The following is a 25,322-nucleotide window of genomic DNA, read 5'->3' on the forward strand; positions in this document are numbered from 1 at the left end:
GAATTCTAAAGACCATTCTCTGTGTTCTATAAAAACACCTTGTGTAAACAGCTGCTTTTGAAACCTGGCTAAGCCGTATGATTACCTGGTCTCTCAGGAATTTTGTTGGTGGTTCATTTATTACTGTCAGAGTGAGTCCCTTTTCACCATGCGTGTGTGTACATATCATCACCCCAACCCCCGGGGGGAGACACCTTCACGGCTCTCATTCAGGGTTTCCTTACGATTGGGGACAATGCACACAGTTCTGGTGTAAATCTTGCCACGTTCAAGTTCAGCTGGTACCTGTTTCTGTTTTGTATCCCGCGGTCCTGGACCTGGGGGAGGGGCCTCAGCGTGCCGGCTTCCGGCTTGTTGCGTGCGTGCGTGTGTGTGTGTTGTGTCTGCCGTGAGGTGTGTTCCAAAGGCGGTGTCTCTTCCAGGTCCACCCCCTGCCCACCCTGAACGTCTGCAATTGCTCTCCTGCCCCGTAGGGTGTGGTCTTTCCTCCGCATAGCACAAATCATAGTACATCAAAATGTTTTTTTTATTTGAGACACAAAAATGCAAAATTGCTGAGATATCAAACATTTCCCAATCAGCTACAATACTGCCACTATGTACAAAAGATCTGATGATAAATGCGCACACATATAAAAATACAGTATGCATTACCTATGTACAGTACATGTGCAAAATGTATGGCATTCAAACATGATATGGAATTGATTTCAGGGGTGCAAACAGCAAATACAAAGGCATCATGGTTTTTCTTTTAAAAAACAACATAAAGGCAATACATGAATGGACCCCCGATTGCCATAATTTTTTGTTTATTAGACTAGTGCTTCAGTAAGCAGGGCTCTGTAGATTGGTATCTTTTTCCTTTTTTTCATAGAGTGAGATGCTAAGACATAGTGTGACAATGAAAAGAAGAAGAGAAACACCTATCACATTGCATTTCTATTGCAAGCAAGAAAAGAAAGCCAACTTGTACATAGAAAGGAAAAAACTTTGTCCTACTGCTAAGTATGTATTATTCTTAACCCAACAAAACAAATCTATACTATTTTACATGAAAACAATAGAGAAATATCTACATCTTTGTGAAAATTATAACCTTAAATGGATAATACCTTTTTGGGACTGATTTTGAGATCTCATTAGTCTCAACTTTTAAATAAAAAGTGCCTCCTTTTGGCAAATACTTGGCAATGCCTTTGGTTCCTTTAAAGCAAGTTTGCATTACTATTGGTTGCTCGAGGCTAAGTACTTTTGGTAGCTACTAAACCCTTTCCTAAATGCTCCCTCCTTCTACTAAATTAGCAAGTGTCCTTACAGCACAATGCAGAGAGGTAATCGTTAGGAGTCTCGGTGATTCTGTGAACTTGGTTAAAGCTTTGTCTTAGTAGTTGGCACAAAGCTCTGTTAAACACGACAGCTGTGCTGATACCGCCAATGACATGTCTTATCTGGTTCCGGACAGCACCCTGCAGGTCTGAGATTGCCATCCTGTCGTCACAGAGTTGTGACAGTTTCCAATAATGAGTCACAGAGCGACGTGTTTGCGTGGAGGGGAAGAGCTTGCTTGTAAACATGTGCAGCTTTTTGAATTACAGGCCTCAAATCAGAGATTTCGGGTAGAAACCCTTTGCATTTCCTCGAATGCTATGAGAAGGGGCGGGCGGGGACAGATGCAGCGCTGCTTGCTGCCATGCAGGCACTTCACAGATAAACACACAGCCCAGAGAGACCACTGAACGAGCAAGTTATAAAAGGTCTGAACCAGGAAAAAGAATGATTACATCTTAATTGTTATTTTCCAGTTTTGACTGAAACCACTTAGAAGATGAGCTGAAACACAGGTAGGATGCTCTCCAAATACACATTTCTGCACTTGTAAGCTGTGTTCTTTGATAAACCTGACCTTCCAGTTAACGTGCTTTGATAACTTGGTCTAATTTTGTGGCCTCCGGGGCAGTGAAGAGTGTCTGCTGTCCCACTCCGGTGCTGGGAGTCAGGGTGGCGAACACAGAGGCTCCCTGGACTTGTGAGCCTGGTTAGCTGGCCCTGCGCTCAGCTGGTGGACGCTGACTCGCTGTTGTGTCAGGTTCCCTAAACAGTCCGGCGCCAGGACACCCTCCGCCTGACAGCAGGAGCCAGCAGCCAGGCCCAGGGAAACGCCCAGGGTGCACAGCGAACCCGGCCCCAGTCTGCTTGCAGACTGTAAAGGGACTGGCCTGGCACTGGTGGGGACAGCTGTTCTGCTAGCCGTCGTGGCTGGTTTCGGCCTGGGAATTCTGAAAGGACTCTGAGGAAAGCTGTGTGGCCTGGAATGATCTGGGGTTGAGGGTAGAGGAAGCCTGAGTCAGCTTTGGTGACAGAGCGGGTAACACACTCTGATTCAGCATCGCTCAGCGTCCGCCAAGTGCACGGCTCGTGGCGCTGCCCTCCGCAGGCAGCAGCTTGGGCGACACCAGCCAGCGCTGTGGCTCTGGTCCTGGAACTGCACTGCCAGGGGGGTCCGCTCCAGGGACACAGAACCGTGCAGTGTGTAAAAAGGAAATTTAAATACGATCTCTTTCGTGCTATAAAAATATTCATATAAAGCAAACACAAATAGTATCTGAGCAAGAAGTTCCACGAATCCAGACTACATCTGTGTACAAATATGTGGCAAACACTATACAGCAGATTGCACGTTTCAGGAAGAACACGAGTGTGAACCACTCACCCCGTCCTAAGAGGTTTCCTAGTATGTGCTTTGCTGAAATGTACACGATGCCCACATGCCCCTGGGCTTCCAAAGACTGCGGAAGCTCCGGTGTGACTTCGACTTCCTCTTCACCCCGCGCCCCCCGTCACGACATGACCTGACATGTACATACACTAGCCAGGTAAGCTGGATACTACTGTGTTTTAGGAATAGTTAGGAAGTAAGACTGGATGTGAGAGACTGTTTCTAGGAGTTAGCCGTTTTCTTGGCAATGTGAGATCTGCACGGTGATACACAGGGTACCACCGCTACACTACACACGTGCAGACTGAAAATGCAACCAGCCGTTCTGACCTGTGTTCAGAGGGCTGTGAAACTGACCACAAAAACTAGTCCTCTTTAGTGAACACGCACTTGTCCCATCGCACTTACCATCATGTACACCGAGCTAGGGCAGAGGAGCCTTGATCACAGTGTCATCTTTGGTCACGTCACGTGCTGCACCGTCTGTGTGCTCAGTCTAGCCTGGGGCAGTAGGTGAGAGCCCGGAGGGCAGCACGGTATCACAAATGCCCAGCCTGCTGCTCAAGCCAGGACAGGAGGGCCCAGCGGAATGGTGCGAGTGGGTGGCCGGTGGAGTTAGTAACTAGAGACGCCTTGCCTTTCTTTTAAAAAAAATGCTGGAACGTGAGGGTGTGAACACATATGTGATGTGGGCACCTTAGCAATCTGTAGTCAAAAAAAGAGAGCAGGCTAGGAGATGGCGTTCTTAGCACTGCAGTGTGTATTTCTGGAGAGCAGCCTTCCTGTGGCATGTTTCAAACCTATTTCAGAAAGCAGTACAGGGAGCTGAGGGCTAGAAAACGACCTAGAACACAACTTGGGATGATGGAAATAGCAGGTTATTCAACAGGAGTCACCACCACCAGCTGCGCAGCCGCCGCCTACAGTCCCACCGATACTCGGGGCTAATGAGCCATTTAAATCTGAATGAAGACGGTGCTCAGGGTCTTAAGTGTGGACCAGATAAGCCCCGGGCAAAAGTCCAGGGCCCAGATCTGCCCTAACAAAAGTAGCTTCCCGAGCCCACAGCCCTGCCCCGGACGCCAGCCCTCTGGAAGGGGCTGACCCAGGCGCACGTCCCGCCGGGTGCGTCAGGCGGCGGCGCCCCCACACGGGGGATCACCCACCTCTAAACACTGAAGTGCGTCGTGCGGACCACCCTGCGCGTGGCCGCCTCTGCCTCGAATTATCCAGAAGCACCTTCAGGTTGGGGAGTGCCAGTCAACAGAGGGCTCCAGTGTTCTGGGCGGCTGAATCCTGGGAAAATGGACTTTTCGTACAGGTAGCAAAATTTACAAACCGAAATAAAAATGTGAAATCAGCTCTTAGGGCAAAACACAAACCCAGAAAATGATTCAAGAGACTGTTTCCAAGTCATGGGTCAGGTTGCCTCTTGCATGTCCCTGTGGGAACTCTCATCGTCCAGTGACCCAGAGGAGAGACCTGACCGCAGGGTGTACACAGGGTGAGGCGGAGAGTGCGACAGTATTATTTAATAAAAATCTCCACACTTTTGGGTAGATTTCAGGTTTTTCTTTTTTCTTTTTTTTCAGTGATTTACATTTTGTCATATACTTGAATGACCAGCTTGAAACAATCTTGGAAATCCTGTGACGGTTGGCACTTTAGAAAATTCTTAAGAAACTACTCCACAAATAGAACAACTCTTTTTCTATATAAAAAACTACTAATGAAACCTCCAGTTTTTCAATCTTCAGCTCAGTAATATTGTGAGAGCTCAGGTATGACGTCCAGTTACAAGCCTGTGAAACGGTAACAGGGACAAGGGACAGAGGAGAGGCCAGATGGGGGTCCGCTGGCCAGCCTGGCGGCACCTCTAACCTGCAACCGCTATGGGAATGTCCTAGGTTGATGACAGCCTTCTCCCTTGCTTTTCTCGTTGTGACTCACCAGCTCAGAAAGGTATTTCACGCTAAAGCCTCTTCTTGGTTCTTTGAGATGGGTCTGGTTACCTGAAAGTTAGTCAGCAATTCTTTAAATATGGAAATGCACGTGGCTCAAGTAGTCTAGAAATATTCGAGTTATTAAAAGAAGTAGGACCACTGGATACCCAATTCCTTACTCCGACGTAGGCTGTACACATCACAATGTCAGAGTATACACACAAATGTCCAATATACACATTAAAATCAACCTAATCAACCCAGCGGGTTGCTAGTAGAATTTTCAGTGTTATCAATACACCTGGACTTTTTACAGTGGATCGTTTATGACAGTATTTTGTAGACATTGTCTGGTTATGGTGGAAGATCTTCCATTTAAATTTAAATTTGGAAATCTAAAGAAAGATTCCAAAAATCACAAAATAACTACAACACACACACACACACAAATTACGTTGGTTTCTGATGGAACCGAAAGTCTTCGGCGGGAAGCTGCACTGAGCTGGCTGGTGCTCTCCACTGCCTTAGACCCCTGCCGCATCTTGCTGGGCTCAGGCCGTTTCTAGGAAATAACCATGGGCAGTAATCTCTCACCTCCCTTCTTTTTTGAGTGGGGCCTTTTATTTAGTGTCTTAAAGTGACCACAGACGTTTAAACGTAGTTGGTTACTAGGGCCTTCATGTCACCGCCTGCACACAGAACTCTTCATCATGTTTTTACCCAAAGGTACCTTTCACTCTTCACTGAAGTCTGGAGAAATAGAAGTCTTGGACGAGTGATTTTTCAGAAGGCCCTGTGCTGTATTCAGTTGTAGACGTTCACTGCTGGATACGATGAAGTGTTTCCAAACTTGGTTTCGTTCCTCTGACCGTCCACCCGTTCCTTCTGTGACAACATGTGATAATTGCAGTGATGCAACTATGGATCTGTCTCTAAAAACTGACCTTTTAGAATCATCTTCATTTTCTTAAACCTCATGAACTCCGAGACGAGAAACCTGTGATGTTAGTCCCATGGCAGCGGTAGGTCCTGGGGATCTAGAAAGTCGGCGGAGAACATGCCTGGGGCGGTGGCGCTGAGTGGAGTGAGCCCCGATGACGTGCTGGGCATGGTAATGTCCAACCACTCCATGTTGTCCAAGTTTGAGTCCGAAAGGTCCAGGGACAGACAGGGAGTGCTCGCAGCGAAGTGGGCCTCGGCAGTCTCCATGGGTGAGTGTGAGTGCTCCAGCACGCCCGGGTGACCGAGCAGGTCGTTCTGCAGGTCCTCGATCAGGGAGAAGGGCTCTCTGTCCTCGCTGCCGCTTTGGAGTGGAGTGATTTCACTGGCTGAAGGTAGAGTTCCATCCAAGAAAGCTTCTAGTTGGTTCTCTAAGCTAGCAGATAAGCTGCTCATGGGTTCTAAGGAAATGGGCGGTGCCATCTGTACTTGGGGTGGTGGCCGGGACACCACTGTGCTGACTGGCATTGTGGTGATGCTGGCTGTCACTGGTCTCATTTTGGAAATAGGAGAAGGTTCTTCTTTTATAGGGAGGGAAATCTCTGTGAAAAATAATCGAAGTGATTGTTACTGTAATGATTTACTACTATTTAAAATTTTTAATTATTAGGGCAAGTATTTTGCTGTTTTCACGATGCCTTATACTTAGTCCATCTTGAGTTAGTAAGAGGATGCTGTTGATCAGGTACAGTCCTTAAAAACCATCACGATAATGGACCATTGTTCAACAGACAGACATTTAAGGTGATAACATTCTGATACGCTTTCAAGCTTTCTTAGTAAGAGCGAGCTTTAAAAGCGGTGTATACCATCAGGCAGGAGTCGATGGTTCCAGATGTACAATGTTTGGATCCTTACTCTCAGTCGTTTTTGGCAGAAGACAGGGCCCTGGTCTTATCCTGTACCTTGAATCTGCTGTCACAGGGACACACCACTCTTAAAGCTGAATGTCAAAGTGTATGTCCTGAGTTTGTGCAGACATCCTTAATATTATGAAAGATCTAATTATATTCTTTTTTTAACCACTCTAGTTGAACTGTGTGCCCAGTGTAGCCATTTACATCCTATATAAGGTTCTTAAAAGATGCAGTGTCCTCTTACGTCATTTCTGAGTTAGGCTGACACGTGGCTCCTTTGACCTCCTTCTCCAAGATGAGGTGAATTACCTTATTTTTCTCTTGTTTTCTGAGTTTATATAAAATCTTGAAGATTTGGTAAGTGTCTTAATAAGCACTATTTATGAGTTATTCCCTGCCAGATCAAGTAGAAAATTAATGGGCCCTCTGCTATAGAGACTGATGTTCACTTAGCTACACATATTTGAGTGAGGTAGCTTTTTTATTTTCTTATGAGTATTTGATTGGTTTCATTTATATGCAGATATACTAGGAAACATCGATTTAATAATTACTCTTACAAGTCAATGACTGGGATGCATAAATAAGTGAGAGAAAGAACTTACAATCTGCTTCCTATAAGTGAACTGTCAACTGTGTGCGCTGTGTGCTGCTTTTCATTATCTGTTGTCATTTCTAGAATTGCTTTAAAAGCTGAAAGTGCAATCTAAGTAATTTTACAATGAACTAAATCTGTTCTCATTACTACTGGTATTAGTATACAGTAAGAAAATAATATACTCATTGGATTCTTTGCCATAAAAAAATCATCCCTTTAAAAAAATAACTCCATTGTTTGATGACTTTGTCACATTTTTAATTTCCAAGTTTAGGCTGTAAAAATTATTATTTCAAAAACTCTTTATTTTCATCAAATTTGGCAAAAAGCATTTTATTTTTTACCCTTAAATTCAGGCCATGGAATATCTATTTCTTTAATTTCTATAGTTTAGACATGTATCATGAGTTCAAATTATTTTGCAAGGCCAACATAGCAAAAATAGCAAAGGCTAAGAATACCAAAAAAAAAAAAAAAGCTATTTGCACATGTAGATCTGTAGAATTTTCTGTTTTGTCAAACATTATGACAAAATCATTAGCCTCAAAATCGAACAGAACCTGCTATAAATGGAGAAATTTTGATCACTATTTAAAACTTGGAATAAAACTCCTTTCATCAAGGTAATCTGAGAATACTTTAAAATACTCCAAAACAGCATCTGAAGTTCTGAAGTACTGATTTTGTACTTGTTTTTAAATGTATGTGAGCTGAGGCAGAGAGATCCTTGATTTTTTGGTGTGTTTAATATCCCTTATCCCTTTTTAAGATGGCAGACTGTAAAAATCTAAGATTTTCAATCATATGTATAAAGTGCCTTACCTTTGAATTTTAATAAAGTTATCAGAGCCCAAGCTAGGTAACTTGGGTTTTATGAAATCAGTGCACAAACTGGAGCGTTTTCATCCCATCACAGTAACATGCATGTGGAGAAGTTTTGAAGTTTTTCAATGTAGAATTTAAATCCAGTTCTACTGTGCTATTTTGAGATGGTTCCTCTTTTTTAGCAAACATACCTCTGTGGCTAAATCTAACAGTATCTGACTGTGTTACACTGCAGCAATGGCTTTTCCTCCATTTTAATGGCCTAAATTTAACAGATTTAAAGGAGTAAATTTAGTTAGAATTAGAAGAGTATGTTTCTCACTATCAAGAGATGTACTGTGGGTTCTAGAGGAAAATTTTCATAAACTCGTGATAAGAACCCCTACGGGTCTGATGTGGCTTTGACCTACCTCCGCTTTTAATGAGGATATCAAAGAGGTCGTCCATCTGCTGACTATGTGCATTGGAAACCTACAACAAAGGAGAATATAAATTAGCTTTCTACAACTGGGAGCATTAAGGGACCTTACAGAGCATCTAGTCTAATCCATCATTTGATCAAACTGAGAAATTAAGCCACTTACCCAAAGTGTCACAGCTGGTTGGTTGGCAGAGAATGGGGCTAACACATAGCTCAGCTGACTTTCGCACTCCCCTTATTTTTCTAATCACTGACTGCATTTTGAGAGGCCTCTCACACTTTCTTTTAAAATGTCTTTATTCATTTGTATTTATATAAAAATATAAGGTATATATAAAGAGCTCATATTATATTCTTTTCAGCTTTATTGAGTTACCTGAGATAAACTACACTTACAGAGAGTATACGATTTGATAAGCTCTAACTTCTGTATAAAAAACCCCATAAAACTATCAACAAAGTCAAGATAGTGAAATTTCCATTTCCACTGAAGTTTCCCCTTGCCCTTTTGCAATACTTCTTTCATCCCCAGGCAACCCAGTGGTCTGCGCTCCTTGACCATAGATGAGTTTACATTTGCTTGAGTTACATATAAATGGAGTCGTATAGTATGCACCTTTTGAGGGAGGTAAAGGAGACTTCTTTCATTCAGTATAATAAAGTTGAGATTTACCCATGCTGTAGAGCATGGCTTAGGAATAGTTTGTTCCTTTTCATTGCTGAGAAGTATTCCATCGTATGGAATTTGGACCACTGGCTTGCTTTGGAGATTACAAATGAAGTTGGAGTGAACATTTGTGTACAAGTCTTTGTACAGACACATGCTTTCTTTCTCTTGGGTAACTGTTGAGGAGTGGAATGCCAAAATCAGAGTAGGTGTTATGTTCAACTTTTTAAGAAATGGCTGTTTTCCAAAATGATCATATTGTTTTACTTTTCCACTAGCGATGGATGATATTTCTAGTTGTTGTCTGTTCTTGACAACACGTGGTATGGTCATTTTCATTTTAGACATTTAATAGCTGAGCAGTGGTTTTAATGTGCATTTCCCTAATGACTAACGATGCTGAGCATCTTATTCACCTGCCATCTCTGTATCTTCTTTGGTGAGACGTCTACTCAAATCTGCCTGCTCTTCTTATGCGTACTGTTTGCACGGAATATCTTTTCCCAGTGATTTATTTTCAACCTGTGTCTTTGTATTTAAAGTATGCCTGTTCAGATGCATATATTATCTATTGCTGTATTACAAATTAGTCCAAAAAACTTAGTGGCTTAAGACACTAAACAATGACTCTCTCACAGTTTCTGTGGGTCAGGAACTTAGGAGTGGTGTAGATGGGAAGTTCTGGTGCGGGGTCTTCCGTGATGTAGTCAAGAAGGCGGTCAAGGCTTGGCTGGAGAATGTCCTTGTAAAGGTGGCTTATGGGAGGCTCAGTTCCTCTTCACATGGGCCTCTGCAGAGTATGGCCGGACCGTCCGCCGGCAGAACAGCTGGCTCTCCCCAAGGCTGTCGATCCAAGAGAGTACAAGCCTTTTATGACCTGGTTTCAGAAGCCACACATCATCTCTTCTGCTGGCTCTTTTTGTTTGAAGCAAGTCATTAAGCCCAGCCCAGGGAGGGATGTCAACGAGTCTGCAGACGTATCTTAAGACCACCGCACAGCACGCAGCTGGGCCTAGTTTTTTATCCCTTCTGATAAATTCCGCGTTTTACCTGTATTGTTCACCCCACTAGCATGTCTTGTGTAATCACTGAGATGGCTAAGTTTGGGCTTACCATGTTATTACTTGTTCCTGTTTGTCCTGTTTTTTGTTCCTCCTTTCTTGTCCTTTAAAAAAAATACTCATTTTTGGGGGGGGGGGATTCTAATCTAATTTTTCTGCTTTTTAAAAGCAACAGTTCTTTTAGTTGTCACTGTAGATATACAACATACATCCTGAATTTTTCATAGGCTACTTCACCATTCCATATAAAATACAAAACCCCAGTAAACATAAAGGTCCATTTATTTCCTCCTCCTTTATTAGTTACTTTAAGTATTATAGCTATGTATCTTATAAACCCCTCAAGACAGTGTCATTTCTTATGGCACAGGTTTTCTGGTGATGAATTCTTAATTTTTCTTTATCTGAAATTAGCTCTAGTTCATTTTCATTCTTAAAGGATATTTTTACTTGATACAGAATTCTGGGTTGACAGTTGTCCCCCACACCCCAACAACTTTAAAGATGTTGTTCTGTTCTCTTTATGCTTCCATAGTTTCTGATGGAGAGCTGACCATAAATCAAATACAGCTGACGTTAGGGGGCCCTGCCCCCCTCCCCGTGGCAGTTGAAAATCCACATGTAACTGTGTAGGTGGCCCTCTATCTCTGGTTCTGCATCCATGGTTCTAACCAGCCATGGTTCATACAGTACTGTGGTATCTATTTATTGAAAAAGACTGGTGCGGTTCCAACCCGTGCTATTCAAGGGTCACCTGTAATCGTGACTCCATGTGTACTGCTTTGCTCTTTCGATGTGGCTTTCAGCACTTCGGCTATATGACTAGTCCCGTTTATCCTGCAAGATGTTCACTGAACATCTCAAAACTGTAAACTTGTCTTCCATCGTATTTTGTTTCTTAAAATATTTTGCCTGCCTCATTCTTTCTCTCCTTTCCTGGGACTCGTACCATACCCACGTTAGGCTGTTTGATATTAAGTAACAGGTCTCTGAGGCTCTGTTCACCTTTTAAAAAATCTTCTTTTCCTGTTTTTCAGATTTGATAAATTCTATTGATCGGTCTTCAAGTTCACTTTTTTTTACCTCTGCCATCTCTACTTGGATAAGATCATTTATAATTTTTTTCATTTTAAACACTAGTTTTTAGTTTTAGAATTCCCACTTCATTTTAAAACACCGTTTCTATATGTGCTTATATTCCTTATTTTTTCCATTACTATAAGTATATTTTCTTCTATATTATTGAGGGCAGTTATAACAGTTGTTTTAAAAAATCTTTGGGAGCAGAGTCTAACATTTAAACCCGCTGGGGACTCGTCTTCTCTGATTGCCTTTTTCCCTGGAGAAAGGGTCACGTTTTCCTGATTCTCTGTGTATTGCCACGTTGTGAATGGCTGTCACGGATATCAAATCATTATTTTTCCCAGATGAACGGCTTCTTTTGTTTTAGTAGGCAGTTACTTGCGTCGGACTTGAACCTCAAAATGTTTCTTGGGCAGAAGTTTCAATCTCAGGACAGACGTTTCGTCTTTAGCTGACTTGCTGTGACTCCAGGCTGTGGCCTAGGGGTCAGCCAGAATTTGGGGATCTCCTCTCTTGAGCCGAGAGCAGCCCAGGCGGGAAAGAACCAGTCCTCTGGTTTCCCAAGGCAGAAGGGCTGTGGTTTCTCTACCAGCAACCCCACCACTTAGCTTGTCCCCAGAGCAAAAAGAAGGAACGAGCGGCACTGACTCCCCTCCTCTCAGGGCAGACTCCTCACCGGAACATGACTGTTGCGGGTCACTCTTCAGTGGTGTCATGGAGTTGTTTCTGTATTATGACCAGGCTTTAGAGCTGTTATCTGTGGGGCCTTACTTATTAGCCAGCAGTGGAACTGAAAGTCTGAGTAAATCTGTTTTAAAAACCTCAGAATTCCTGGAGTTTGATGCTCATATAAAGAGGTACTACAGAGAGCTACTCATCTGAAGAGAACTTGAGTCCGCCGTCCGTACACAGGAGCCAGAGATGGGCGCACGGAGGACCCCAGTCACTCCCCGAGGTTAGGGCGAGAAGGTGCTGCTCTGCTGCTGCTGCATCAGCCAAGCAAACAGTACAGAGGAACCTGTACATGGGAGCCAGGTTTGGAAGGATTTCCTTAAAAACGGCCATTCAACGCTGCAGTTTACTTTCCCTCTGCTCCCGTGGGAAGGGGAGAGATGCGCCTTCTGGATGAACCAGGGGGAGGACAGTCTTGTCCAACACCATTTGTTTCAATTCTTTTTGCAAATATCTGAACTCGTTTCTGGAATTTGGCACTCACCCCTGCTGGGTCTGGAACTAAAGGAACATTTTACAACTGGAAAGGTTATCTTCCTTCGGCACTAGTGGGTACGGAGAAGCATATGGTGACTGTCTGCTTCCTCGGGGCACCTGCAGCCCTTTGTGAGTGGGCCCAACTGTGCCAAGAAGGTCAAGGTGACTATGGCATGGCTGCTGCAGGAAGTGCTGAGTCCTTGGCCCCTCACACCCCACTGCACATGGAGGCCCCACTGAGTCACGCATGAACTGTGGGGCAACAGGATCCGGCATGACTATGCTGACGCCCCTGCTGTGGGTTGTGACAAGCAACAGTCTTGCTCAGATCAGCATGTCTCACCGTCTACTTTCAGCACCGTGCCGTGGTGTCAGGTGCACTCCTTGCATCTTCTTATGAGGCCAGGGTTCTTCCTTGAAAGTGAATTGAGTTTTAAGCTTAGATAGGCAGCAAGGCCGGGAGGGGTGTTTGGGGGCAGGCAGGTGTGACAGGGACCAGCGGCCAGATGCTTTTCAAAATGGGAGCTCTAACTTTTCCCATCTCTTGGAATAGGTGCGGTTCCTCTTGTTTTATCAAAGCAACAAGGCAGGCTCAGGAGAGGGAAGCATGGTTACCGGGTGGGTATCAGGACGTGGTGAAGCCAGGAGGGCCAGCCTGTCCCTTCCAGAGTGCGTGTCTCAGTATACGAGCAAAGTCGACGGTGCGGGCTGGCCTGCTGGAGCAGGGGGTGCTGGGGCGGGAAGAGTGGGTGCAGGGCAGTCCTGAAGACTGACCAGGCGAGAGAGGGTCACTTTGATGCTGGCCTGACAAATGTGGCTTTAGAAAAGAGGGACCTGTGTAAAATATGCGCCCTGGTCACACACATCGATCCCTAACATGACCCACCCCTGGCCCTAAGGAAGCGTGAGAGACAAACGCGGACGTTCCTGAGTGAGCAGGAACCGCAGGTCACAGTGCTGCCGAAAAGCATCTGGGAGTCTTCAAGGTGAGTGGCATTTCGATTTGAAGGAGCATTTGAAAGGCAAACAAGGCTCCCAGCCCGATACGGGCGTTTCTGTCGCAGCAAGCCCAGCTCAGACAAGGGCTCAGTCTGAGGACGCCGCCGCGTACGCGCCCGCGGCCGCCGGCCCGGCTCACCTCTGGGAGGGCAGCCTGCGCGCTGCGCGTCTGCTTGATGGCTTCCTCGTAGCGCGGCGGGTCTTTCGTCTTGGGGACTGGGCTCCCAAACAGCGAGTGCTGGACCATGAACGGCTGGGGCGGAGGGGGTGAACCGGGCTGCAGCAAACAGAGGAGCAGCAGTCAGCTCCAGGCGGCCTCGCCATGAGCGCGGCTGTGCTGCCCCCAAACACTTAGCACCGGGATTCCAGGCTACCTCCCCGCCCTGGGCTGGATTCAGTCATCCCAGGACCGCAGCTCGGGGCTCTGGGACAGACCCGCCCCTGGAAGGGCGGCCAGCGCCGCCCAGTCCACGCAGGGTTACCTTGTTGGGGGGGTCAGGGCCGTTTTGCAGGGATGGAAGTGGCGTGTTTCTGGGCTGGAGAACGCTGTTGTTCGTCTTGTTAATAAAGGGCTGCTGGACGGCTGGAGCAGGTGGTCTCTGATACGGAAGAACAGTGCTTGATGCCGAGTTTGTGAAAACCTGTAATGAATCAACACTTTTCCATCAATTTGTTCTTTTGCCCTTCCTAATCAAGAAAACCATGTTTTAGAAGGGACTGGCAGCTTTTTCTGTGAAGGCCGCAAAGTGTATAGTTTAGGGCTTGTGAGCTGTGGGATCACTGCTCACCTCTGTCCTGGAGCACAGGAGCAGCCTGGGCTGGATGTGGCCCACAGGCCGCCGCCTACGGAACCCGATTTTCAGCGTCAGTGGTCTTTGTCTTCGATGGCAGTGTGGACAGCGCTTCATGGGGAAGCAGCATTTGCTCAGTTCGATTTTCCTCATCTGCTCTCATGGCTTTTTAGATAACAACCCTCAAGGCCCACCTCTCTCTTCCAGCCTTGCTCCCAAGTGCCGGAGCCACACTTAACAACATTTACAAACAGAAATTCGGGACATCCCAAATTTAATACATTCCAAATTACACTTTTCCCTTTCCTCCACTGACCCTAGCCTCTGAGGGAAAATAATTCTTAGTTTTGCCTTTCTTCATTTTTGAAACTTAGGTAAATGGGGCATCAGCCTGCTGTGCTTTCTGCCCTTGGTGCTCACACATCTCAGACGTGCCCTCTGGACCAGGCCTGTGTCCTGCCGTCCTCGTCCAGGTGCTTATTACCCACCACTGGAAAACCAGCACAGCCGCCCAGCTGTGCCCCCCTGAAGCCCTCTGACCTCCGCCAGCTGTGGTTGAGTCTTCACGGGCGCACGTGCACACGCACACGTGCACTGAGGTCCTCCAAGGCCCACCTGCCCCTCTTTCCTGGGGTAAAATCCCGATCTTTGGCTGGCATGTAAACTCTCTCTTCCTGGCCCCCCTTCCATCCTGCTGGAAAGGCCACATTCAATTTCCCAGTTTCTTAAAAATGTCTCCAAATCCTTCCAAGGCCTAATCTAACATCTGTCCCCTTCTGAGAAGCTGGTTCTGCTCTGACAGGCAGAGGTGAGGATCTCTTCCTGTGGAACCACGAAGTGTGCTGTTTATCTCCCATCAAGAGCCAGAGGCTTTAGGGCTTTTTGCAAAAGTATGACCAAACTATTGATTTTGTAACTGTATTTCACAGAACTGGTTTGCTCATAAAGTTTTTAATATACTTTATACTACCAGTATTCTGAAAGAGAACAACTTTTCTTTTCCTCTCCAAAGAGCACAGCTTCTCCAGGTGAGCTCTGTAAGCAGGCTCTTCTTATTTATCCTGTCTATCATACAGTGTTTTTCTCGCTCCTCCCTCAAAGAAAACTATCTTAACATTTGAACATTCGCTCAGTTTATCACTACCCTAAAGTGTTATTCAGGGCTCACCTCTAACTCCTTGCTCACTGCACTTAGACAAGATTCCAAGAGAGCATGTGTGTAAATGTGATTGTCGCTGTCCCAAGAGGTCGTTTCTGTCTTTTCCTTAGGTTGCCTCAGCCCAGAGAGTTGACACCAGCTTGGGCCTATCTACAGGTACACTTAATTATCTAGGTTCTCTTATGCTGAAGCTGAAATCTCTGGGACTAATCATTTTCAAGGTTTAAAATAGTAAGGCCTATTTTTGAGGCCTTAAGATTTTTCTGCCATGGAGACGTGCACACAGCTCCACCTACTGGATAAGAGGGAGACCTGGGAACTTCTGGGTCTGTTTAACAGAACTCTACCCTACGTAGGAAGTCCTGTAGAGGATACTGAACCCCAGATCAGCACCGTCATCCTAAAGATGGGGAGACTGGCACTCACACAGCAAGTGAAGTCTGCATACAGAACAATACAGGAGATGGTGAGCCGGACGACAGGCAGACCGAGGCCTTCTGGCTCTTAAGCACTGAGATGGCAAACTCTTAAAAATATGTAAAGATCTTACTCAAACATTTCAGAAAGTATCTTTTTCATCTTCAAATGTTTTCCCAGGGCACTTCTTCCCCCCTCCCCACAAAATGATTACTCTGAAAAGAAATGTTAAAACCTAGGAAATTCTATATGAGGACTGACAAAATACTTTTGAAACTTTTCTTGGAAAAGGGGCTTAACTGCTAAGATGAGCTATCTTTCAGTAATAAAGAACTCTTTCTACAGCCAAGTGGCATCCGACCCGAGGCTCACCCGAGGGAATGGATCACAGACAAGAATGAACCGGAGCCGCCACGGAGAAGGCGCCCACTAAGACGTGTGGACGGCTGAGCGGCCGACGGGAACAGCAGCAGCAGCAGCCTGTCACTCGCGAGCATTCACCAACCTTTCTGACTTGCTGAGGCTGACTGAGCACGTGCGGCGTGAAAGTGTCTTGCTTCTGAGGTACAGTCTGGGCCAAGCTCGAGGACAAGGTGGCAGCTGCTATCTGAGGCTGAGTCTGGATTCCTGCTTGTGGTGGAGTCTAGGAGGCGAATAAAAAAAAAGAATCAACTTAACTGTCAAAATCAAAGTTAGAACCAAAAGTTTAGAGTGGAATAACTGTTCACTTGGGAATCATGTCTGAAAAAAAATAAAATGTTTATAGATACGCACTTCAATCCATTGGCACATAAATTTGAACCTCAATTCTAAACCAGAGGATTAAACACCAGACCAGTCATTTTCATGCTCGTACTGTTTCTTGAGTGGCTAAGATTTTCAACTGAACATTCTGGGGAAATACAAGACTGAAGTAAAAAGAACCTGTGGCAGCTCTACGCATAATGGGTCGAGTGTTGTAATAATTTCTTTGGTGGTGTAGTAATTTTAATAGCAGCAAGGAAATCTGTGACGCCTAACTCCAAATTCCCGCTTTTATGCTGCAATATGTGCACCCTCTTGGGACAGCCAGCTATGTGCTGGGACACTCAGAGGCCCAAAATAAAACGTAGTTCTTGTTCCCTGAATATCAGCTCTTAATGAAAGATTTGGACAGGAAGACAAATGTTTAGGAAAGCTGTCTAACAGAACAGGCTTTCGGTTTCACAGACACTCTGAAGATTAAACAGGGGAGTTAGAACTTCTGCACGTGCTAAGGGCCTTTGGGTCATGCCTCCTAACCCCGGAGGGCACAAGACTGCTCCTCTCCAGGGGGTCAAGGGTGAGGAGCAGGACTCCAAATGGTTTGTGTGTACCGTGGCCCGTGTCTTGTTAAAAAAACCTACCGAAATTGCATTGCATGAAACAGCTGCAGGTCAACACATGGGTAATGATGGCGTGACTATAAACTTCATGCTCACGAGGGTTTTATCATCTCTCTCAATACCAGTGTCACTCCTGAATTTGTGGTCACATTTTCCTCAGTTTAGGCATCTTCACCTTTATGGTGCCTTTAAGAACCACACTGAGGAGGCAGAGTTCAGGAGTGGGCAGAAGAGTAAACGCTTTGCAGTCGGAAAGCCTTGGTTAGAACGCTAGCCCCGTCCTTGGGTGACTCGCTAAACCTTTCAAGACCTGGGTTTCCTTTCTAGGAATGGGCCTGCTTTCTCACTTGGGTCTTCTGGGAAAAGGGAGGATTAAACGAGGCATTCAGTTAAAAGTACTGGATGCTGTGTCTAGTATTCCATGACAGTAGCTATCGCCGTTATGATGAGGCCACTGGTATTTAAAATGTCTACACCAATGATACTGTGCCCATTAAGGGTGGAAGGTGACGGGAAGGGAACAGCACTCCTTTAACTATATAAAAACAGAACTAGCATTCACATTTTTGAATGCCCCTCTCCACCCCCATCCCGCCGCCTATACCCGCACACGTTTCCTGCAACCATGAAGCCTGACTTGGATGCATTTATGACAAAGCTCAGGTTTTCACCGTGAGCGGTTTCCGGGCTATGCGGGCTGTAGGACAAAGTAGTTAGAAGACACACTTCACACCTGGAGTCTGAGGCTGCCTACTGGGAGCTGCACCGAGGTGACGCCGGAGCCCTGGATGGACACAGGGAGCAGCAGCTGGGCGGTCTGCGCAGTCAGTAAGGCCTGCGGCTGAGCCCCCACGGCGGGCGGCGGCTGTCCCTGCGGACTCGCGAAGAACGGCGGGGCGACGCTCTGCGGCTCCGCCGGGGCCGCGGGGCCCTCCTGCTTGATCACCACAGCCTTTTTGGCCACGAGGGTCTGGCCACCCGCAGAGCCGGGCTGGCCCGCGGGGTGGCTGGCTGGCGGGGCGGGGCAGTCGGTGAGCGAGGCCTCGTCCTTGACTGGGGGGGCGGCGCCGCCGCGGGGCGGGTCCAGCCTGCCGCCCGGAGGTGCTGGCGTGCCCGGCGGGGGCTCCAGTGGCCGCTGCTGCTGCTGCTGCTGCTGCCCTCGTTTCTCCACCTCGAGCTGCATTTTCAGAACTTCCACGAGCTTCTGCTCTTGCTCCAGCTTCCTCTTCAGCTCCTCGATCTGCTTCTCTTTCTCCTGCAGCTTGCGGTCCTTCTCAGCCGCGTCCAGTTCCAGGCTGGACAGGGTGCTGCTGGTGGGGCTCAGGCTGTCCTCGTTACTCGTCGCTCTCAGGGGAGACGAGCACAGGAACTGTGACGGGGACATCATGGTCATGATCTCAGTGAAGGTGTCCGCCACACTCGTGTCCTCGGCGCTGAGGCTGGACTGTTCAGAGGGAGATGGAGAGATCGGCAGCGGGGAGCTAACGTTCTCCACGTGGGCCACACCGCCGGCTCCAGCCGATGGCAGCTCTGCCTTGAAAGCGGGGCCGGAGCTAGTCACAGAGCTGTGTAGCGTTGTAACCGGCAATGCCATGGTGACTTCCGGGCTACTAGTGACGATGGCGGATGTCGACACAGCCACGATGCCACCCGCAGCAACGCCACTGCTGTTCATTTCCTGGTAGGGTTTCAGGCGTTCAATGAGGTCTGGTTTGGTGCCTGACACCGGAAGACCCCTTAACTTCAGTTCTGTCTTCAGTTCCGATACCTGGAAGTAAAAACAAATCAGATCTCCTTTTTGGTATTATGACCTTCTGACCAATCTACAGGGCACTCCTGTGATGGAAAAGGAGGTGCGTGCCCCTGTCAGACAACACCGATTACCGCGTATATGAAAGTAGGACAGTTTCTTTAACACATAAAAACACAAAGGGCTACAGGTTAAAGAACCTGAAAGGCCAGTGGTAAAGCAAGGGTTATTAGAGGGTATGTATCAAAAGGTTTACTACCAGAAATGACAACAGCTGCATTTATTGAGTAATCACCATGTGTCAGACACTGCTGGAAGTGCTCTGTTCTTTCAATTAATCTTCCCATGAGGTGTAGGTGTAATTACTCCCATTTTACAGATGAGGAGATTGAGGCAGAGAGAGGCCGCATCACTGGTCCAGGCTCCCGTAGGTAGCAGAGGGCTGAGCCGGGGTGGAATCCAGGAAGGGTGGCCCTGGAGATCGTGTTCGTAACCGTTACATTTTCCTGCTTCTCCCAAACTTGGCAACGAGCAGGGAAGGAAAAAAATCTGCCTCTGGAGTCAGCACTGGTATGGGGCTTGCACACGGCAGATGCTCAATAAATGGAGATTTATTACTGGTCATTTTAAAAGAAACTTAATGGCTATAAAAAGAAAGTACCTCTATAAAGGTTATCCTGCTGCTGATAAAGTCGAACATCTATTGGAAACTACATACATCTGCTAGACAAATCGGCAAACCATCTACAGCTCTGCGGGGCTTATGGGTGGACAAAGCCCACGTGCAGCCATCACCTTTAAGTCATCCAAGCTGGAAGGCAGCGGCCCTGGCTTTCTCACAGGAGCAGATGTATTCTGTCTTGCTGTATTAGGTGTGGTGGTGTTCAAAGCTGGATTCCCACTGTTGCTATTTTTCTCATTGAGTGGCCTTCAAAAAAAAAAAAGAAAGAAAATTAGAGAGTTTATAATAAAATAATTTCTGGAGTTGACATTGCTTCTGCTAACAGTCTATTAACTTACAAAGAAAAATATCTGGTCATGGATTGGAAGGCTCACTGTGGTAAAGATGTCACTCAAATTAGACCCCAATAAAAATCCCTGCAGGTTTTGTTTGTTTGCTTGCTTGGTAGAAATTTAGAAGATGGTTTAAAGCTGTTTATGGAAATTCAAAGGACCAAGAACTGCCACGGCATCCTTGAAGAAGGCAAAGCTGGAAGCATGGTACCACGAGATATCAGAGCCAGTTATTAAGGATGGTGTGGGGCTGATGCAGACAGAAAAAGAGACAAATGGGAGAGATAAGAGAATCCAGAAGCAGACCCCCACATATGAGGGGCCCTGCACTTATCACCAAAGTGACACTGCAGTGCAGTAGAGAAAGGGCGGTCCTTCCCATAAATGGTAAAGGGCCAAAGGGGGTTTCACACAGAGAAGGGCTCTTGATCACCCCCGCCTCATACCATCTCAAAACCTAAATGTAACTGGAGAACAAACTTGGGGTAGAAAACTTAGGATAATCTCTCCATAGCCTTTGACAAGCAAAAGTCTTAAACAGGACACATAAAGCACTCACTGAAAAGGACACCTTTCAGAGGGTGAAAAGTCAAGCTCCAGGAGAAAATATCTGTAATACATATTTCTGACAAAGGCCTCATAGAGCTTTCACACGAAGTCTTGCGAAATAGTAAGAAAAAGAAAAACCCAAAGGGAAAATGGGAAAATCGTAAACAAGCATATCACAAGAAAGTATATCCAAATGGTTGATAAATATGTGAACAAGTGCCTAACCTCATTAGGTGTGAGCAAAATGAAAAACACAACAAAGTAGCATTGCACACCATAGCCCCAGCTGGAAGCAACCAGCTGCCCGTCGACAGTATGAAGGGTGGATGAATTACAGAATACTCGACAACAATCAAAATTAACTGCTGCTGTCTGCACTGATAAAGATTCGTCTCACAAACACACCTAGGGGGGATGTGAGGTAATAACACAACTGACAGTGTTCCATTTCTTGATTTCCCTGGTTCCAGGAGTGTGCTTACTTTGGCATTGGTTTTCGCCTATGATTTATGGACTTCTGTAACCTATACTTCATTTTTCAAAGTTTATTAAAAAATGTTGGACCTAATTAAACATACAAGCTTTTGCACAGCAAAGGAAACCATAAGCAAAACAAACAACAACCTACATGATGGGAGAAAGTATTTGCAAAAGATGAAACTGATAAAAGGCTTGATCTCCAGAATATGTAAACAGCTTGTACGACTTAAGAAAAAAACAAAAAACTCAATCTAAAAATGGGCAGAAGACCTAAACAAGCAATTCTCTAATGAAGAATACAAATGATCAATAGGCACATGAAAAAATGCTCAATATCACTAATTATCAGAGAAATGCAATTCAAAACTACAATGAGGTATCACCTCACACCAGCCAGAATGGCCATCATTTAAAAGTCCACAAATGATAAATGCTAGAGAGGGTATGGAGAAAAGGGAACCCTCCTACACTGCTGGTGGGAATGCTGTTTGGTGCAGCCATTGTGGAAAACAGCATGGTGATTCCTCAAAAAGACTAAAAACAGACTTACCATATGATCCAGCAATCCCACTCCAAGGCATATATCCAGAAGGAACCCTAATTCAAAAAGACACCTGCACCCCAATGTTCATAGCAACACTATTTACAATAGCCAAGACATGGAAACAACCTAAATGTCCATCGACAGATGACTGGAAAAAGAAGTTGTGGTAATATTTATACAATGGAATACTATTCAGCCATAAAAATGATAACATAATGCCATTTGCAGCAACATGGATGGACCTGGAGAATGTCATTCTAAGTGAAGTAAGCCAGAAAGAGAAAGAAAAATACCGTATGATATCACTCATATGTGGAATTCAAAAAAAATAAAGACAAATGAAGTTAAATACAAAACAGAAACAGACTCATAGACATAGAATACAAACTTGTGGTTGCCAGGGGAGAAGTGCAGTGGGAAGGGACAAACTGGTAGTTCAAGATTTGTAGATACTGACAGGCATATATAGAATAAACAAACAAGTTTATACTGTATAGCACAGGGAAATACATTCAAGATCTTGTAGTAGCTCATGATGAAAAAGAATATGAAAATAAATATATGTATATTCATGTATGACTGAAAAATTGTGCTGTACACCAGAAATTGACACATTGTAAACTGACTATAACTCAATTAAAATAAATAAATAAATAAATTAATTAATTTAAAAAAAAGTTGGTCCATCTATTGTACTTTTGTACTAATTTCCCTAAACTCCTTTCTGTGCTGAAGCCAAGGTCCCCCTGCAACTTCTTCGAACTGTAATACTCTTGGCAGCAATGGCACTTTCTTTTCTGGGTGTTGCTGCCTATTAAGGAAAGGTGCACATGGTGGCCAATAATGTACAGTCAATTCCATTGCAGTTCAGGTTTCAGTGTCATATAAGCTTTGGTACTGAAACCAGAGAGACTCTGAATTCTGAAGGATCTGAGATCATGGTGGTGCCTGTGGGGTGAGGTCCCTGGCTGGATAAGCCTTCTCAAATGGGTTTTAAGAAGCCTGTGTCGTTTTTTTTTTTTTTTTAAATGGTTAAGATAGTAAACGTTATTTATTTTATTTTATTTTTTAAATTGAAGTATAGTCAGTTTACAACGTTGTGTCAGTAGGAAGCCTGTGTTTGAAGCCACTTCTGGCTTTGTCAACAGCTAACTCTTGACAAGCATTTGAGTTTTTTAAACCTGCCTGAGTTTTGTTGAAATTAAATACTAGGAGTATTTGAGATGAAGTTTCTTGAAGTTTGGATTAAATGACAGATATTTTAAAATGTCTCACCATTCTCCTTTCTAAAACTTCAACTTTTATATCTTGTTTTAGAACTACTAAAACATTGAAAAAAACAATTTCTTAGCCTTATATTCATTATTGTCCCAAGAAGCCTTTTTGGACATATTTTTCCTAATCACTCTCCCTATGAAATTTTAATACCATAGATATACTGCATTTCTGTCTATGTGCTATATGTATGTCTGTGCTTCATTAAATAAAAATTGTAAAATTCACCCCAACTGACTTTTACCTCCTTGTGAACAGCATCCTTTCCTTGAGAATGCACGACTTAATTATTCTATTCCTGCTTTTTGGTTGAGATTCTACAATACTCTCCTTGTTACTATGATTAACAGTACAGTATTTAATTCTCCTTTAAAAATAACAGAAATAAGTTGATCTATTTTTTTTCTTCCCCAAATCAACAGAGGAAAAAAGGAGGTGAGGTGCCTGAGGAATGTATCACTATGTAGTTCAGAGACTTCCAGGACCCTTCCCTCGTCAGTGTGCGGCCACGCCAGGACTGAAGCCCCATCTGGTCAGGCTCTTGCTCCTTCCAAGACACCAAAGGGCTGTGCTGTCAGTAAAACCCCACCGCTAGGAGCACTGCAGAACTCCCACGTTCACTTTCTTGTATTGGAATTTTAGTAAAGAGAAACAATGTGCTACAACACACCTCCACTTTTAGGTCCTGGAAATGAAACAAAACAGATGTTCCACCCTTGTGTGGTGAAGTAATACACAAAAACAAGTGATCTTTCCTCCTCCGAGTTCTCTGCTCTTTTTGGATGATGCTTTCGGGGCAGGTGGCTGGATTACTTTAGTGGTGGGAATGTTTGAGGAGGAGAAGGGAACTGAAGCCTTAGTGGAAAGATAGAACTGCCAGAGTTCAGGTGTCACACACCTCAGTGTCTCCTGCCCATCCACAAAGCTGGCCCCACACAGACAATTTCTTGTACTACAAAAAAGACTATTTCATAAATACCACCAAAAAAATCCTTTTATGGGATTTTCAGTTTAAGAATTTCCTCGTCTGGGAATGGGGCAGTCACGCCGACGACTCCTGGAGTCGCCGTGAGCAGCACACACACGTGCGCCCCTTGCTGTCCTCACCACTGGTGCCCGGTGGTGGCGGCGGGGGCTGCCTCCCTGGGTCCTGGACGCAGCTGCACAGCAGCGGTGCTTTGTCTTTGACACTCTTCCAGTTCTCCGGCCTTCCCTGGGTCCCTTCCAAAGGCAACAGCTCTCTCAGGCCTGCCTGCTCTTAAAATAATAACATGCTACAAAAATTCTTTCTTCCTTCATCTCCGTGCCCTGATGTTTTAGATTTAAGTACTTCACAGGAAGGTCTGAATGACTGATAGGTCTAATCTGCCTCAAGATATTTGGATCTTAAAAGAGAAAAGTGAATTGATAATTATTAGCATCTGAGGAGATATTTCTTGCAGAGAAGCTTTTTATCAAGTCTTAATCCTTTTCTACTCCTAGAAAATAGGGGCTCTCTGTGGACGAATGCTTGGCCTATGTATAGAAAACAGAACTAAAGTTTCTACGGATCATGTGATCATAAATTGAGTGGACTAATCAGAGTATTTTTCCTTAAAATGAGATTTTGAATCTTTTCCCAGAGTTTCTGTTCTTGAGCTGAATTTACATATTCCTTTTTCCTGAAAAGTGAACAGAGCAAAGGACAGAGTGGACAGTCTTGGCATTTTTATCTGTTTCCCAGAAAAAGCATACTGAGGATGTGTATCTAGAAATTTCCTTTAGTGCATAATTAAAATTAGCTATGGATGTCCTGCTAGGAGTTCAATCTCAGAAATCGTTGGAACTCACTCTCTTCTGTCCCTCTCGGCTGGGCTCAAACTTTGGAAACAGGTTCCTTCTCCGCAGCTGTTGGTCACCAAGACCTTTTACTGTCTTCTGAAACGTCTGTCATCTGTTCCTTTCTTTCCATGATCACTGCCTTTCTGTCTTCTTGCACCTACTTTACTGCAGCATTTCTAACTGGTCCTCCTAGTTCCAGACTCTCCTTCAATACAGTGTCAAACTATTCTTTCTTGCATGTTGATTTCACCATGTCACTCTGGCCATCTGAAACACCTACCATTTCAAGGTTAAAGTTTTCCCTACTTCAGGTTTCTCTAGACATTGGCTCTGCTCAATCTTCCACTTCCCTTAAAAAATTAATCACATTCTTTATTCAAGCCAGTTTTCTCACCATCCAGTAACCGGGTGTTGCTTACTCCAACTTCCTCTGTACTTGCACTCAGATCATTCCCCTTGGCTTGGAAGGGTCCTTCTCAAGTTTCAGGCCCCTTCCCACATAAATACCCTGCCTCTGGCATAAAGCATTCCTTGACCACTCCAGCTTTTATGCTCATCTTTTTTTTTTTTTAAACTGTTTATACCAGGTTTACACTTCCTGCACTTTTTCTCATAGCATCTAATATGATTCAAGTAAACAGTAGGTGGATCTTTCCCGGATGAGTAACCGAAAAGTTATCTCTTAACTTGAGAAGTTCAGAACCTTTTTGTGGACAAAAAAATGGTCTGGAATGGAGGCTACTGTCACCAATGCTGACTTCAGACACTGTATAATCA

The 25,322-nt window shown here is 45.0% G+C and overlaps 1 protein-coding gene across 6 annotated transcripts in view; it reads right to left on the bottom strand.

Annotated features, from left to right (window-relative positions):
- Positions 1 to 507: 507 nt before the first annotated feature.
- The window catches only part of MRTFB (myocardin related transcription factor B), a 252,576-nt gene continuing 227,761 nt past the window's right edge, over positions 508 to 25,322 (bottom strand). For 5 of the 6 annotated variants that reach the window (XM_072942165.1, XM_072942164.1, XM_072942166.1 and 2 more), the window contains 7 exons: positions 19,658 to 19,790; positions 17,846 to 18,880; positions 16,254 to 16,391; positions 13,864 to 14,022; positions 13,521 to 13,658; positions 8,352 to 8,412; positions 508 to 6,203 (listed from right to left, as the gene is read on the bottom strand). In XM_072942165.1, coding sequence (XP_072798266.1) covers positions 5,668 to 6,203; positions 8,352 to 8,412; positions 13,521 to 13,658; positions 13,864 to 14,022; positions 16,254 to 16,391; positions 17,846 to 18,880; positions 19,658 to 19,790 — 2,200 coding nt within the window. In that variant the 3' untranslated portion in view covers positions 508 to 5,667. The remainder of the gene's footprint in view (positions 6,204 to 8,351; positions 8,413 to 13,520; positions 13,659 to 13,863; positions 14,023 to 16,253; positions 16,392 to 17,845; positions 18,881 to 19,657; positions 19,791 to 25,322) is intronic. The other variant, XM_072942168.1, reaches the window with a different exon arrangement.

This window comes from Vicugna pacos, chromosome 18 (genome assembly GCF_048564905.1).
Source record: "Vicugna pacos chromosome 18, VicPac4, whole genome shotgun sequence".
In the NCBI taxonomy this organism is placed as follows: domain Eukaryota; kingdom Metazoa; phylum Chordata; class Mammalia; order Artiodactyla; family Camelidae; genus Vicugna; species Vicugna pacos.